At 40.2% G+C, this 15744-nt stretch overlaps 1 protein-coding gene across 1 annotated transcript in view; it reads right to left on the bottom strand.

Moving 5' to 3' along the window:
• The window catches only part of LOC126259306 (uncharacterized), a 778502-nt gene that overhangs the window by 6871 nt on the left and 755887 nt on the right, over positions 1 to 15744 (bottom strand). The window contains exon 10 of the mRNA XM_049955978.1: positions 9817 to 10163. Coding sequence (XP_049811935.1) covers positions 9817 to 10163 — 347 coding nt within the window. The remainder of the gene's footprint in view (positions 1 to 9816; positions 10164 to 15744) is intronic.

The raw sequence follows: 15744 nt of genomic DNA, 5'->3' as shown, positions 1-15744 counted from the left end.
TACCAATGATTAGAATAGGCAAGGAGATTCAGACAAAAGAATAAGAAAGCTGACAATGTAAGGAAAAGATTGTTACTCACCATAAAGGTGATACACTGAGTTGCAGACAGGCACAACAAAAGACAGTTACACATTTAGCTTTTGGCCAAAGCCTTCTTCAGAGAAGGAAACACACACACATTTATTCACACGAGCAATCACAACTCATGTAAACACAACTGCCATTTCTGGCAGCTCAGATTGGAATGCAGCTATCACATATAATGGAAGCAGCAATCTGGAGGGGATGAGGAAGGGATAGCAGGGTATGGATGTGGGGAGAGAAGAGTGCTGTCTAGCGGAGTGTGCAGCGACTAGACGTCCAACAGGTGCAGCATTGGGAGGCTGTGGGGTAGGGAGGTGAGGACGGGGTTGGGAAATGGAGAGCGAAAAAGGAGAGGAGCCGGGGAGTGGGAAGATGAGCTGGTGCGTTGGCAGAGGGTAGCACACAATGATGGTGAGGTGATGAGAATAAGGAGTGTTGACACGATAGAGGGAGCTGTAAGGTGGAAGGGGCAGGGGACAGTACATTACTGTACTGTCCCCACACCTTCCACTGAACAGTTTCCGCCATTCTCTCCAGTCACCTTCTTCTTATTCTCGTCCCCTCATCCTCTTTGTGCGCCATCCTCTGCCAATGCCCCCATCTGTCTCCCTGTCTGCTACTCAACGTGTTGTTTTCACAGTGAGTAGCAATCTATCATTTCCTTACATTACCAATATTCCAACCTGGAGTTTCCATTGTTTAATAAGAAAGCTGAGTTAAGTACAGTACCCAAAAAAAGAAGACACATAATTCACTTGTAAAAATGCTTTATATCGGCAGGAATGTATTTGTATTGCCTCCATGAACAGAGAATCGTATTAACTTGAGTTGATCTGGAAGTATCACTATTTGCAAAAGTTGAGTTCAAAGTGCCCAAAAATACCACTGATATTTACAAATTTTTCAGTTTTCCCATCTATAACGTACCATAAACAAAAGTATATGCTTTCTACTGAACAAGTCAACAGTTGCCTTATAAAAGAAAAGCATTATCCTTCCTCATACAGCTATCTAAATGTGTCATTTAGACACAACACAAAAATTGTATAACTACACAGCGAGTAAGTATTTTTACTTATAAATTAAGTTGCAGCCACCTAAAATCAGAATACACTAAAATATTAAGAACTGACTTACATTCAATTCCAAATTATAGCATGTACACTTTCCATGTTTTAATTCCTAATTGAAAATCCTTTTTGTAAACAGACAATGTGACCAGTAATAAGAAGCTACTTTGACACAAACACAATGTGACCTAACCAAGTTAAAACCAAGCTGTTTAAAATAATAAGAATTTTATGAGCAATCTGGTGGTGTTGTCATAGGTCCACCCTTGACATCACTAGCAGCTGAAATTTATACGGAACGTTTTGAACATGCACCTCTAAAGCCTTCTTGTTGGCTCCACAACGTGGACGATACATAGATTCCACTATTTCTTAAATGAGATTTACTATAAAATCAACTTCACTTTCAAGGCAGAGAATGAGGTTGGTCTCCCATTTCTAGACATTTTGGTATATAGAGGATCTGACAACATTCTAGGTATGCAAAGTGTATAGAAAGCTAAGTGACACAAATAGGTATTTCAACGCCACCTCGCAAAAGCATCCAGCCCAGAAGAGAGCAGTGCTCAACAATATGTCTTCAATACCAGTTACAATAACAGCTTGGAATTGAGTTTGATTTCATTAAGAACATACTGATGGCCAACGACTAAAGTGGTTTGTCCATTGACAGGGTTTCCACATGAAATATTAATTATGTTAATATGAAGAACAAGGAAATGTCTTTTTTACTCTGAAGCTGCTGACCACATCAGCAGAATTCCACACATATAAAAAAAGTTTTGCATCACCTCGGTTCTGAGAGTTCCGGAACCTGTACAGAAAACTGGAATAGAGACCAACATAAACATCATTTCTGTCCTTTTTACTGCTCATGAAAATCACACATTGCATGTTGTACCACCATATAGCGAGACCTTCAGAGGTGGTGGTCCAACACCCAGTAGGACGTCCTCTTGCATTGATGCATGCCTGTAGTTGTCATGGCATACTACCCACAAGTTCATCAAGGCACTGTTGGTCCAGATCGTCCCACTCCTCAACAGCGATTCGGCATAGATCCCTCAGAGGGGTTGGTGGGTCGCATCATCCATAAACAGCCCTTTTCAATCTATCCCAAGCATGTTCAATAGGATTCATGTCTGGAGAACATGCTGGCCACTCTAGTTGAGCGATGTCATTATCCTGAAGGAAGTCATTCATGAGATGTGCACAATGGGGGTGTAAATTGTCGCCCAAGAAGACGAATGCCTTGCCAATATGCTGCCGATACAGTTGCACTATCGATAGGATGATGGCATTCGTATCGTACAGCCATTACGGCGACTTCCATGACCACCAGCGGCATACGTCAGCCCCACATAATGCCACCCCAAACCAGCTGGGAACCTCCATCTCGATGCACTCGCCGGACAGTATGTCTAAGGCATTCAGCCTGACCGAGTTGCCTCCAAACACATCTCCGACAATTGTCTGGTTGAAGGCATATGCGACACTCATTGGTGAAGAGAATGTGATGCCAATCCTGAGCAGTCCATTCGGAATGTTGTTGGGCCCATCTGAACCACGCTGCTTGGTGTCATGGTAGCAAAGATGGAGGTCGAGAGTGAAGTTGCGCATCATGCAGCCTGCTGCACACAGTTTGAGTTGTAACACAATGTTCTGTAGCTACACGAAAAGCATTATTCAACATGGTGGCATTGCTGTCAGGGTTCCTCCGAGCCATAATCTATAGGTAGCGGTCATCCACTGCACTAGTAGCCCTTGGAAGGCCTGAGCGAGGGATGTCTCGACAGTTCCTGTCTCTCTGTATCTTGTCCATGTCGAACAACATTGCTTTAGTTCACTCTGAGATGCCTGGACATGTCCCTTGTTGAGAGCCCTTCCTGGCACAAAATAGCACCGTAGATACTATCGAACCATGGTATTGACCATCTAGGTATGGTTGAACTACAGACAACACAAACTGTGTACCTCCTTCCTGATGGAATGACTGGAAGTGATCAGCTGTCCAACCCCCCCCCCCCCTAACAGGGGCTGCTCTTATGCATGCTTGTTTACATCTTTGGACAGGTTTAGTGACATCTATTAACAGTCAAAGTGCCTGTATCTGTGATGATATAATATCCACAGTCAACGTCTTTCTTCAGGAGATCTGGGAACCAGGGTGATGCAACACTTTTTTTTATGTGTGTATCAAAATATGGTACACAGTCCACTCTCTTCAGTCAGAACAAAATACAAGAATCTTTCTGAAACAAAACAGGTAGACCTGATTATAGTGCATTGCGAGAGTCTATGAAATGACATACAACTGTGACAGAATGTATAGAGGCAAAATGCAGTTAAAATTAAGTGTCAAATCCGTGGCCAAGACAATGATTTCAACAGTGTTCATGTACTGGCCAAGGAAACTAACATTTATAGAAGAGAAGTCCAAGAAGTAATGAAGATTCCCATGGGTCTAAGTTCAAGAGAGAGGAGGCTATATGTTTCCAGCTTCTTGGCTTCCTGCCATCAAAGAAGTGAATACGTAGCCACGGTGCACGAGGAACACAAAACAACATAAAGGAAACCACCTCCATGGGAAATAATATTTTTTGTAAGCATTTCCCCATCTTGCTCTGCCTGTTTCAATTCTATACAATTACGACGGATCACCAACTGTAGCCAGAAGACTTTTAACCAATAACTCTTTTTCAGCTTAAGACCAGGAAAACTCCCTTTCTATCCAATGACAATGGCCTGCCAATGGTTGCAACAGGAATTTTACATAATAAAGCCATTTCTTCAGAATGAGAATGTGAATGCCGCAAGATCCTGAAGAAAATCCACAGCAGATGGACACAAAGTGAACCTTGGAGGGAAACATGGCGTGGCCTAACAACTTCGAAGATTTTACCTTCCATGACAACAGCCATGAAAGTCTGTAGACTTACACAAACAAATGTTACAGATACAGGTCAGTGTCACAAGAATGTAATACATCATCAGGATAGCAAGAATATAATATAGGTACATCATGTTCTGGGCTTAAGTGACTCCCACACCAGAGTTAGTTAGGCTAATTCAAAAATTACACAAAATTTAACATGCCATAATACTGGCACAGTTATCAAAGTAGAAGAAAACAGATTTCTGAGACTGAAGGTATATGGCTAACTCTCATAGGCAGCAGAAATTCATAATCTCCTGCAATAGCTGCATGCAGCTACCTTTATGATTAGAACATGACCCACAGCCAGATATTTATTATGCATGCATAAATGGGGTAACTAGTCTGGAGGTTCTACCTTTTTTGTTTACCTGCATTAGAAATAGACAAGTTAGAAACACACTGAAGATAGCAAACTGAAACATTTATGGGTAAGAAAGGTTGCATAAACCAAAATCTCCATACCAGTTTCTTTACTTTTTCTTTTTGTAAACATGGAACTCAAGGGGTAAAACATGACTGTCTGCATACATCATTGTTTTTTGTCACTTTCCTAAGTTTCACAACTTCTGTGTCAAAACCAACAGCCTCCCTATTGATTTTTAATAAATGCAGGACCATGTGTGAAATTCCTGTATCATTTAGCAGTGGCATGTTCATTGAATGGGTTTTTACATCTATATAACCACCAGTGAACTGGGAACAGACAAGATGGATACACAAAAATTGTCTGGCCTGTATATATCCAGCACTCTATTGCTAAGAAAACTATACAGCAAGAGTCAAGACACCCTGGCGCTTGCTATGACAGGAGGGTTACATGGATCTCTCCCTCTACACTATTTTCCTTGAACTCTAGAGATTATTCTCAAAGTGAAAGTGGCATAGTACCTACTGATGTATTTTATATGCACTCGCTGGTGTCTTTTCCTTCCTTTGTGCCTCTCATGGTCTACAGACAAGATGGATCCCTTAAGCCTGTGATCTGGGTGACCCAACCTCCTCCAATTACTTCTCTTTTTTTCTGCTGCACAGAAGCATGGAACATCAACATTTCTGCAGCAAGAAGACTGAGTTACACTCAAGCACACACACAAGATGAGACCCAGTCACATGGCTAAATGTACTGATTGTGATCATGTTTTAAATAGATCCTCATCCAAAGAGAAAACAGGCTTTTTTAACTGATCCAGTCATCATAATTTGAGTTTTCCCAAATTATTTCATATGAATTCCATGATTAAGTAATTCCTTACATTGTATGTGTATAATTATTACTACTGCTACAATAAATGGCTCATTGTGAGTGGAAAAATGGTTCAAATGGCTCTGAGCACTATGGGACTCAACTGCTGTGGTCATCAGTCCCCTAGAACTTAGAACTACTTAAACCTAACTAACCTAAGGACATCACACACATCCATGCCTGAGGCAGGATTCGAACCTGCGACCGTAGCAGTCGCACGGTTCCGGATTGCGCGCCTAGAACTGCGAGACCACCGCGGCCGACATTGTGAGTGGAAAATCACCTGAAATACACCATCAGTGTGATTTTTACTCAGACGAAAGTGTGGATGAACAGAGAAATGTTCTCATTGTGGTTACATGAAACATGTATACCAGCAGTCCACCCTCTCAATAATCTGGTCCACTTCTGACATAGCTCAAGCAGAAATGATGTGCAAACCAATGAACTATCATGTGCAGCTATGTTGTTAGTTAATAACATAGTTAAACAATGTTACACATATTTGAAATTATATCTTTCATTACAGTTCAGTTTTATGGCTTCTAAAAGGAAAACATGTTATGCTAGTAGACCCCAAGCAAAGACTGGAAATTCTAGATTAGTTGAACTGAGGTTCAAACTAGAAAGCCATTGCTGTTGGGTATAATGTTTGATGAGCAACTATTTATGACATCAAAAAGAAAGATGATTTTATTTGACAGTATGTAATTCAAATGAAGAGCATGTTGGGAAAATGGAAGGTCATGCAAAAGGGTGAAAATGAAGAACTGGACATAGCTCTTTGCAGATGGTTCACACAACAAAGCAGTAAGAGAATTCCATTAAGTCGCCCAGTAATAAAGGAAACAGCAATTGTATTTAACAAAGAACTAGGCAGGAGAAACTTGATTGTACCAAGCAGAGGCTGCCTATCAAACTGTGAAAAACGACATGGCACGTGGCAGCTGACATCACTGGGGAAAGTTGATAACTAACAAAAAAGATGCAGAAAGGTTTGTAAAGAAGATATGGAAGATAACAGATGCAGCAGATGCAGCAGATTTACCTGCTGATACTTTGTATGGTGCTGATGAAACCAGCCTCTTTTACAAGACACTTCTTTCAAAGCACGAACGAGGAGAATGTTTGCAGGTACAAACAACAGAAAGTGTGTGTTTTGTAATGCAAATTGGAGTCATGAACTACTGTTCATTGTGAGTGGAAAATCACTGTGATCTGAAGACAAATCTTATACTACCTGGCCACCAACATAGTTAGAAAATGCTTTCCTCTTGAACTCTAGCTGCAACAGTTCTAATCATTAGTTCTTCTAGTTCTTGGAAAATATTATATTGTGGACCTGAAATGTAAAATAGAACTTCTTATTTTCAAGTGTTTAATAATAACACCTGGTTCATCATTATATTTGACCTTGTTTTATTTTCAAGAACAGAGACGTAGTGACTGAAACCATTTCGCACAGGAGTTATTTGCATGATGCTCACAAATATAGTGTTATGTAGGTAACGAAGTGATGCACAGTTTCAATGGGGCAGTGTACCATGCAAAGCATCAGCTGTTAGTGTCATTCTACCATGTCTGTCAAACAATGGGGGAAAGTGTAGGAAAGAGAGCAAGAGTTCACTATGGGTGGGCATACAGCAGTCAAAACAATTAATATGTTAAAAAGTGACACTGAGTGTTTTCTGAGCATACAATTTTTTGTAAGGGAGCCAGAAACGGAAACAGTCGCCACACATGGCACTTAACCCAGTGTTGCGAGTTACCAGGGTACACAATGGCTAGAGGATGTGGTGTGGGACACAGACAGACAACACACTGGTGACACTGAAAACTAATCTTCATATCTCTCAGTGCAAAGCAAATCAAGCACCTACCTTCTTCTCTGCATGTCACTCTAGTATTATGTAGATCATAAAAACTGTAAGTAGATCATAAAAATTGGTATGCCATCACAGGGGGTAAGAGATGACATCTCAAAGAATAGCTATAACGTTACACTGATTCAGTACACTAGCACTAATCAACTTACAAGGGAAGTAAACAATTTTTCTCACAATTTGCACAACTGCAGTACATACATATACACAAGAAATGTTTAACGGTGGACTTTTGGGTGACCAGTCGAGTTGTTTCCTTTTCATGCACAATATTTTGTTGACATTTTGCTGTTAAAGAGTACTCTCAGCCTGGTATCCAACCAGAGTAATTGGAGTGCAGGAAATGAGTACACTTTAAAGCAAACCTCACAGCTTCTGGCAAAGGCGACTGAATTGCCCATCAAAATGTTGTGCTTAAAATGGAAACAACAAATTAGCTGATCACCCGGAAGTACACTATTAATAAATCCTGCCCAGAAAATCTGAGAGACTGTATGACAAATGCTGCTGTAGTATCAATTGATTTTGAGGAATCAAGGTTCACGGTTTTATGAGGCAGTTGACTACTGTTTGAGAACATTATCCACTGAGCAAAGGTGTTAGTGGAACCAGCAGTCTACTGTTTGCCCATACTGCATACCAGTCTTGTCAATTTCTTTCTTTCTTTTCCCCTCATCTCCCATCTGTTTCATGTTTCTTTGGAAAGAAACAATAATATTGATAATCACTGTTGTATGTCTGCGAGAAGGCATAATCAAGGTATAATAAGGAAATGTAATGAAATGAGCAATTATTTATCAATATATTCATACATTTATCACAGTGAAGTGATACAGGGCTATACTTTCTTTGAAAATGTGTTGCAATTGTGATATAAACATGAATGTATCAATAAATATATGTTCATTTGATCATGAATCCTTTTTTTACCTCACCATGAGTGTACCACAATGATCATCATCATCATCATCATCATCATCATCATCATCATGTTAGACGTATGTCATCATTTAGCACAGTCTACAAAGTGTTCTTGAAGATTCTCCAGAAAAGATTGGAACTATATCTTAAAAGAGGAAATGGATGAGAAATAAGTGGGGAATTTATGAGAAACAAATCCACCACTGATCAGATGTTTGTACTAAAAGCAGCCATATCAAAATATTGAAAATACGACAGAGCAGTGGTCACATTGTCTGTTGATTTTTTTTAAAAAAAATACAACAGCATAAACAGAGAATTAAGTGGCAGAAATTGCACAAGTTTTGAATACAAAAGAAGATAAAAATTCCTTGTAAAAGATGCACTGGAAGGCTCAAACAGGATCATGAAACTGGACGCAGATTATTATATCACTTCTGATGTAAAACCAGGTGCAATCAGAGAGAAGGAATTTCACCACTCTTGTTCAACATAATAATACAGGAAGCACTGGATACAGCAAATGAAGCAGAAGAGGGAATCAAATATGATAGCACTTGCCTATGGACATGACACGGCATTAAGCTAGATGACTTGAAAATACTGGCAAGAAAGCTATTTAAAAAAGGAAGGGAAGTTGGAATAGAGGTAAATTATGAGGAAAATCATGAAGGTGGAAAGAAATTACTAGACAAACGGGCAGGAAACCATGTGGAGTGTTTGAAGAAGCAGATGAGTTTAAATGTCTGCGGTTGTTAGCAAACAACAGAAACTATGAGAAACAAGAAATAAAAGCAAAGACCAAAGCAGCACCCAGAGCATCATATTCCCCCGACAAATTACTGTTATCCATTTTATTTTTTTCAAGAGAAAACAAACAAGAATATATAAAACCATAACTAGGAAAGTGTTATAATATGGAGAACGGATAAGTACAAAGGAAAAAAAATAAAATGCTGCAGAAGAAAATTGGATCAATTTATATGAGGTAGGAGACTGCTGAAGAAGAAATAACAGGAAGCTCAGGGAGATATATAATGAGCCAGCCTTCGTTTGGGAAGCCAAGATAAGTAATTTGAGATTGGTTGGCCATGTCTATAGGAAAGAGATAGGATCAAGATAGAGAGAAGTGTCAGAGAAGAAACCTGAATGACAAAGACCTTTCATCAGGCTAAAAATAAGATTCACAGACCAGGTAGCCAAGGGTTTTCGGACACTATGAACAAGGGAATAACATCCCAAGCAAAAGATGCTGTGGAGGACCTACTCCACAAGACCAAGAACTGACTGCTGTTCTCAGGGCCAGAAGAGTAATTAATAATATTATTACCAATCCTTTCCAAAGAAACACAATTTGTTATAGCAATACTAGTGTTTGGTGGAAGATTTGGAAAAAAAAATGATGTAACTGACTATCGGTCTACCACTTTAACCAATTGCACTAATGCTGCTGCACGACAGCTGGCACTCTCGTACGGTATTCGACACATATGTAAACCTTTGAACCTCAATTTTTTGAAAATGCTTGAGAAGTGCATAGTGCTAGAACAGCAATTGTTGCGTGTAAGTATGTGTTACAATTGTGCAAAAGATGAGTAAAATCTGTGATCTGTCCCGTGTGTGGCTTCCTCGATTAGTGGACAACATTCTGTGTACGATGACAGTCAGACGCGTACCCCGTCTAGACGCGTCTGCCTCTGCCGGAAGTGACGGTGTCGGTGACGGTGAGCTGCCCGTCTCATCGGCGTCGGCATCTGGTGAGTAAGCACGCCGGAAGGAGTACTCTGAACGCGTGGAGGGCAGTGGCGATGGCAGCGGCAGGCCCAGTGAGTAGCCGGCACCACCAGAGCCACCACTGCGTGTGCGCATACGGCTGCTGCCAGCCATGGTCCGTGCCCCTTCACGTGATAGCTGTGGGCACGACGCACCCTCATCCTCCGAGCAGCTTGCAGACAGTGGCACTGGCCGGATCCAGTTGCGCAGGTCCTGCAGCGGCGCTTGGAAGCACGACAGCAACTTCCTGCTGCAATAACACACACACAACCACTCTCATCGGAACTTCACTTCACAGATTCAAGATTGACATGTACACGGATGGAACATTACGGAGCAGGATGGGATGGGACGGATTGTTAACAGGCTGTGAATATCAGGGTTTCTTGTGAGAAACAGGAGGGAATCACGGAAATGTTGAAAAACCTGGAAAGCAGATACTTGAAGTTAGATGCAATTATACTGTGAAAGACTACTTACAAAGTTTCAGGAATCAGTATTAAATGGAAAAGTCTACAGATATTCTTCACCCCCCTATGTATTGCTCTCGTAGGGAACATCAAATGAAAATTTGATGAATTACAGCATGCACAGAGGCATTTATGCAATTTCTTCCCACAGTCCATACACAACTGAACTGGGAAGAAAACCTAACAAATGGTAGGATGCTAAATACTCTCTACCATGCAGTTCAAAGTGGTTTGCGGAATATGTGGAATAAAGTTTTGAAGTTCATGGGGGGACAGTGGCATCATCTGGTAACATCGGAATTTACCCTATTCTTGCCATGTCAACTTGTGTTATAGTTGTGCATTTTGTGCTTTTGAGTCTTCCTAGTTTTTATCTTGTTGTCTGCTTTGTTTCCGTGGTACACTGTCAAGGTTCCATGATGACTGAGCTACTTTTACACTAAACAGCCCAGATACAGTACTTTATTTTACTTTATCGACCATAAGCTTGCTGTATGAGCCTCTTTCATCTCAGTCTGTCAAGTGGATTGGTTGCTCGAGTAGGTATGCATCCTAATTGTACCATCTCAGAGCTTCTCTCACTACCTAATTCAGAATCTTCCTCTCGGTCCAACTATTGTCCTAGAGAATGCCATTGTATGTATTCTATTCTCCAACATTCTTGTTGTGTGAGCAGCCCACCTCAACTTTCTCTTCTTTACCACTTCAATGTTGTAAAGGTCTTTGTATAACACCCATAGTGATTTATTTTTTCGTATTCTCCATCATGTGTTATTTTCATCGATTACAGGTACAAAATCTTTTCTTAATATTTAATTCTGTCTTTCTTTCTGCATAGTAAAATCTCACATTCATAAATATTACTAGTACAACAGTTGACAGATAAATGTGATTTTTGAGGTTAGTGATCTTTTCTTCAAGATACTGATACAACTGTAAAGTGTTGTATTAGCTGTTGTCAGGTAGGTAAATATTTCTATATTCACTCTGTTGTCTTTACTAAAAAGGGAATCCATCTTAGGATCTTTCAAAAAGCACACCTGTTTTGATATATATAATTAAACTTTATTTTCTTCAAAACACATGAGCAAAATACACAAAAATGTTCACCACCCCTTCCTGTTTCCGGTAAGGAAAATGACATCTGGTATATCACCTCCTATACTAGGCTAGCATGCAAGAACTTTGTAAAATTCGCTTTGACTGCCTAATGAGACTCTTTGTGTTTCGCCAACAACACAATGAATTTCCACCTTTAACTCGCAAATGTTTCAGTGTCTACATACACCATGGTTTTAAGATAAGCCAAAAGAAAAAAAATTGCAAAGGATTATGTCACATGACCCAGGTGGCCTTGTCAATCACCATTATGGAAGAACAGGTGATCCAAGAAACTGCCCATGGAGCAACCCCATTGTTTCACAGGAACTATCACAGGTGGCACCATCCTGCTGAAACAACTCTTTAACATTGATTCCACTGAAATGAAGCCACAAAAATCTCTTGTCATCATATGGTATTGGCTTCCATTACTTGTCATGCATCATTTTCCCTCTCTTGAACCATGCTAGTATTCACTGACCTCTGTTTATTCACAAATCCATTTAAATGGAAGTGTGCCCCTTCACTAAAGATGATGATCCTTGCAAAACTGGCATCTTCTGGGAAACCAGACAACAAAATCTCATTATCGACTTCTTTTAGCTGCTGCATTAACAGAGATCTGTAAGGGTAGTAATGGAGATAATAGTGGAGAATTCACCGTACGAAAGAATACCTTATCCCAATTCTTGGGAATGGCAAAGAACCAGCTTCATTGAACTGTCACACTGTCATGAACTACCACAATGTTTTGCACGAACTGGTCCTGAACTCTTTACATCTGCTGTAGAGCCCATTTCATCGAATGCAAAATATTGATTCATTTGATGCTTCATTGCACCCCAGAGTCACGTGAAGACATCTCACAGTTGCTGCATAACTTTCTACAGTCTGATAAAATGTTCTATTACCACATGCTATGCAATAATAAACCGCTCCATGACCATACACACAATGAAGAATTATGAGAAATTCAGAACAAAGTAATAATGGAATGTTTACAGAAAACAAAATTATACAAAACAATGTGGCCAACAGACAAACAAAAATATACAACACAATTCAAAAGCAGCATGCTTTTTGAAGGTGCATAACTTTGGATTTTCTTGGAGATATCTGAAAGCAAAAAATGAGTAAAGTGTTTCAATACCTGAACAAAGAAATATTTTGGACTGTGCATAAATAAGAACATAAACTGATAAAACAATTTTTATTAAATTGCCTTAGACAGTGATAAAGCCATCTCTCCTGAATGGGAAAAATGCAGTTGGTTCGGACATTATGTGGTTCAGGGCTTCAAAATATGTCCGACATGTGAGTAAGTATATATTTGGTGAAGCAAATATATGTCTTTGTTTTCAAGCATTTGAGTGACACTTTCCCTGTTCTTTCACTTCTCAACAGTTTATCATGCCAACACTGTCAAATAAGTCAAAACCTTGACCGTTAATGAAGCTTACCATAGCTTGTTCCTCAATTATTTATGTTCTGATTTTTTTGTTTCTCACAACCTGACTTTCAGCGTTACGTATTGGGCTAGGTGAAGTAACACAGTATTGACATTTGATCTAGCGAGGAATCACCCTGTATATGGGTATGTGGTCAAAACCGAGGCGCAATCATCCCAATGGAAACTGCTATGACTAAAAAAAAATGACAAGTTCTATCACAGGTGAAGGTTCTTCTCACTGTTTTCTTCAATTACAATGGGACAGTGCACAATGAGTTCGTGCCTTATGGTTGTACAGTCAATAAGGAATACTACCTGGAGGCTATGTGCCCTCTGCATGAAGCAAGCCAGAAAAAAGGACCAGAAATGTGGCAAGACCATTCATGGAAACTGTATCATGATAATGTTCCCACTCACACCTCAATGCCTGTTCTTGATTTTTTGGCAAAAAACAAAACCATTATGTTGCTTCATCCACTGCTTTCACCAGACATGGTCCCCTGTGTCTTTTTATCTATTCCTGAGGCTGAAGAGAACTATGAAAGGATGTTGTTTCTCCACCACTGTCAAGATAGAAACAGAATCGCTGAAGGAACAGAACCCCATATTGGAAACTGAGTTCCAGAAGTGCTTCCAAAATTGAAAAAATGTGCTGACGCAGTTGTATTATATATGGGGGGGGGGGGGGGTTACTTCGAAGGGGACAAAGTTGAGGATGATGAACAAATAAAGGTACTTTGCGAGAAACTAAAATTCACATCACTTTTTGATCACACCTCGTATGGTAATTGGTTATTAAGTCACCTAGTCACACATGTTACTTTTAATAACTTCACATTTTATACAATATTCTTATGAATAATTACATGCTTTTGTACATAGATGTAATGTACTGAATATAATAGAGGGAAACATTCCACGTGAGAAAATATATCTAAAAACAAAGATGATGTAACTTACCAAACGAAAGCGTTGGTACATCGATAGAGACACTAACAAACACAAACACACACACACAATTCAAGCTTTCGCAACCCACCATTGCTTCATAAGGAAAGAGGGAAGGAGAGGGAAAGACGAAAGAGTGTGGGTTTTTAGGGAGAGGGTAAGGAGTCATTCCAATCCAGGAAGAGGAAAGACTTACCTAAGGGGGAAAAAAGGGACAGGTATACACTCGCGCGCGCACACACACACACACACACACACACACACACACACACACACACACACTTATCCATCCGCACATATACAGGCACAAGCAGACATATGTGCAGATGGATATATATGTGTGTGTGTGTGTGTGTGTGTGTGTGTGTGTGTGTGTGTGCGTGCGCGCGCGAGAGAGAGAGTGTGTATACCTGTCCCTTTTTTCCCCCTAAGGCAAGTCTTTCCGCTCCCGGGATTGGAATGACTCCTTACCCTCTCCCTTAAAACCCACATCCTTTCGTCTTTCCCCCTCCTTCCCTCTTTCCTGATGAAGCAACCGTGGGTTGCAAAAGCTTGAATTTTGTGTGTGTGTGTATGTGTGTGTGTTTGTGTTTGTTAGTGTCTCTATCAACATACCAACGCTTTCGTTTGGTAAGTTACATCATCTTTGTTTTTAGATGTAATGTACAGTATTGTTTTAGGCTGTGTGCAAGTACAGCTTTTCGATTGCTGGTAGTCAGTCCCCTAACAGGGTGTTAGTGCAACCTTTGATTAATAAAATGAACTGCATTATGCTGACTGCCCACCGGACCAAATAAGTCACCCTCTTAAAAGAACATGCTGGTCACTTAGGAGTGCCACAGATGGTGTAAAACTATCAAGCAGTCATGTGACCATGCATTATTGATATAAGTCATGACAGTACCAGCTGGTTGTACAGAATTAGTGCAGTAAGCTGTAATGTTTGCTAAAGTGTCCATAGCCACACTGTGAATAAAGTTGCACAATTTGTTGTTATATAAACCCTGACTGTCCAACGTGTATCCCAAGAATGGAGAACCCCTCATCATCAGCGGAAAGTTCCACGGGACTGGAAGAAGGCCCAGGTCATAGCAATCTATAAAAATGGTAGAAAATCGGATGCACATAATTACCGGCCAATTTCACTGACATCAATTTGTTGTAGAAACAGCAGTCATGCGAGACACAGCTGGCCCTCTTTGTGCATGATATACAACAGGCTCTAGATTCCAGCTCACAGGTTGATGCCATATTTCTTGACTTTCGAAAGCATTTGACTCAGTTCTGCACTGTCGCTTGCTTCAAAAAGTGCGCACTTGCAGTCTATTCAATGACATATGTGGTTGGATAGAAAGTTTTCTAACAGACGGAGAGCAGTATGTCGTCCTGAATGGTAAGACTTCAACGGAAACAAGCGTATCATCAAGTGTGCCCCAGAGCAGCATAATAGCTCCACTGCTTTTTACGATTTACATAAACAATCTGGTTGGTGGTATTTACAATGGCATTAGATTGTTTGTCAATGATGCTGTAGTCTACAGGAAAGTAGTGTCACATGAAAGTTGTGAACAAATCAATGAGGATTTGCAGAAAATAAATGTGTGGTGTAATGACTAGAAGTTATCTCTCAATATTAGTAAGTGTAACCAACTGCGTATAACAAGGTGAAAATCCCCATTAATGTACAAGTACAAAAGAAATGCCCAGTCTTTGGAAGCGGTTACAAACGTCAAGTATCTGGATGTGACTATTCAAAATGATCTCAAATGGAATGATCAGATTACACAAGTAACGGGCAAGGCAAACTCCAGATTGCGGTTTATTGGTTGAATCCTGAAGTGATGCAGTCCTTCAACAAAGGA

The sequence above is a fragment of the Schistocerca nitens genome, chromosome 5 (genome assembly GCF_023898315.1).
Source record: "Schistocerca nitens isolate TAMUIC-IGC-003100 chromosome 5, iqSchNite1.1, whole genome shotgun sequence".
Classification (NCBI taxonomy): Eukaryota; Metazoa; Arthropoda; class Insecta; order Orthoptera; family Acrididae; genus Schistocerca; species Schistocerca nitens.
The sequence above is the reverse complement of the archived record's forward strand: the minus strand, read 5'-3'. Positions and strand labels throughout refer to the sequence as shown.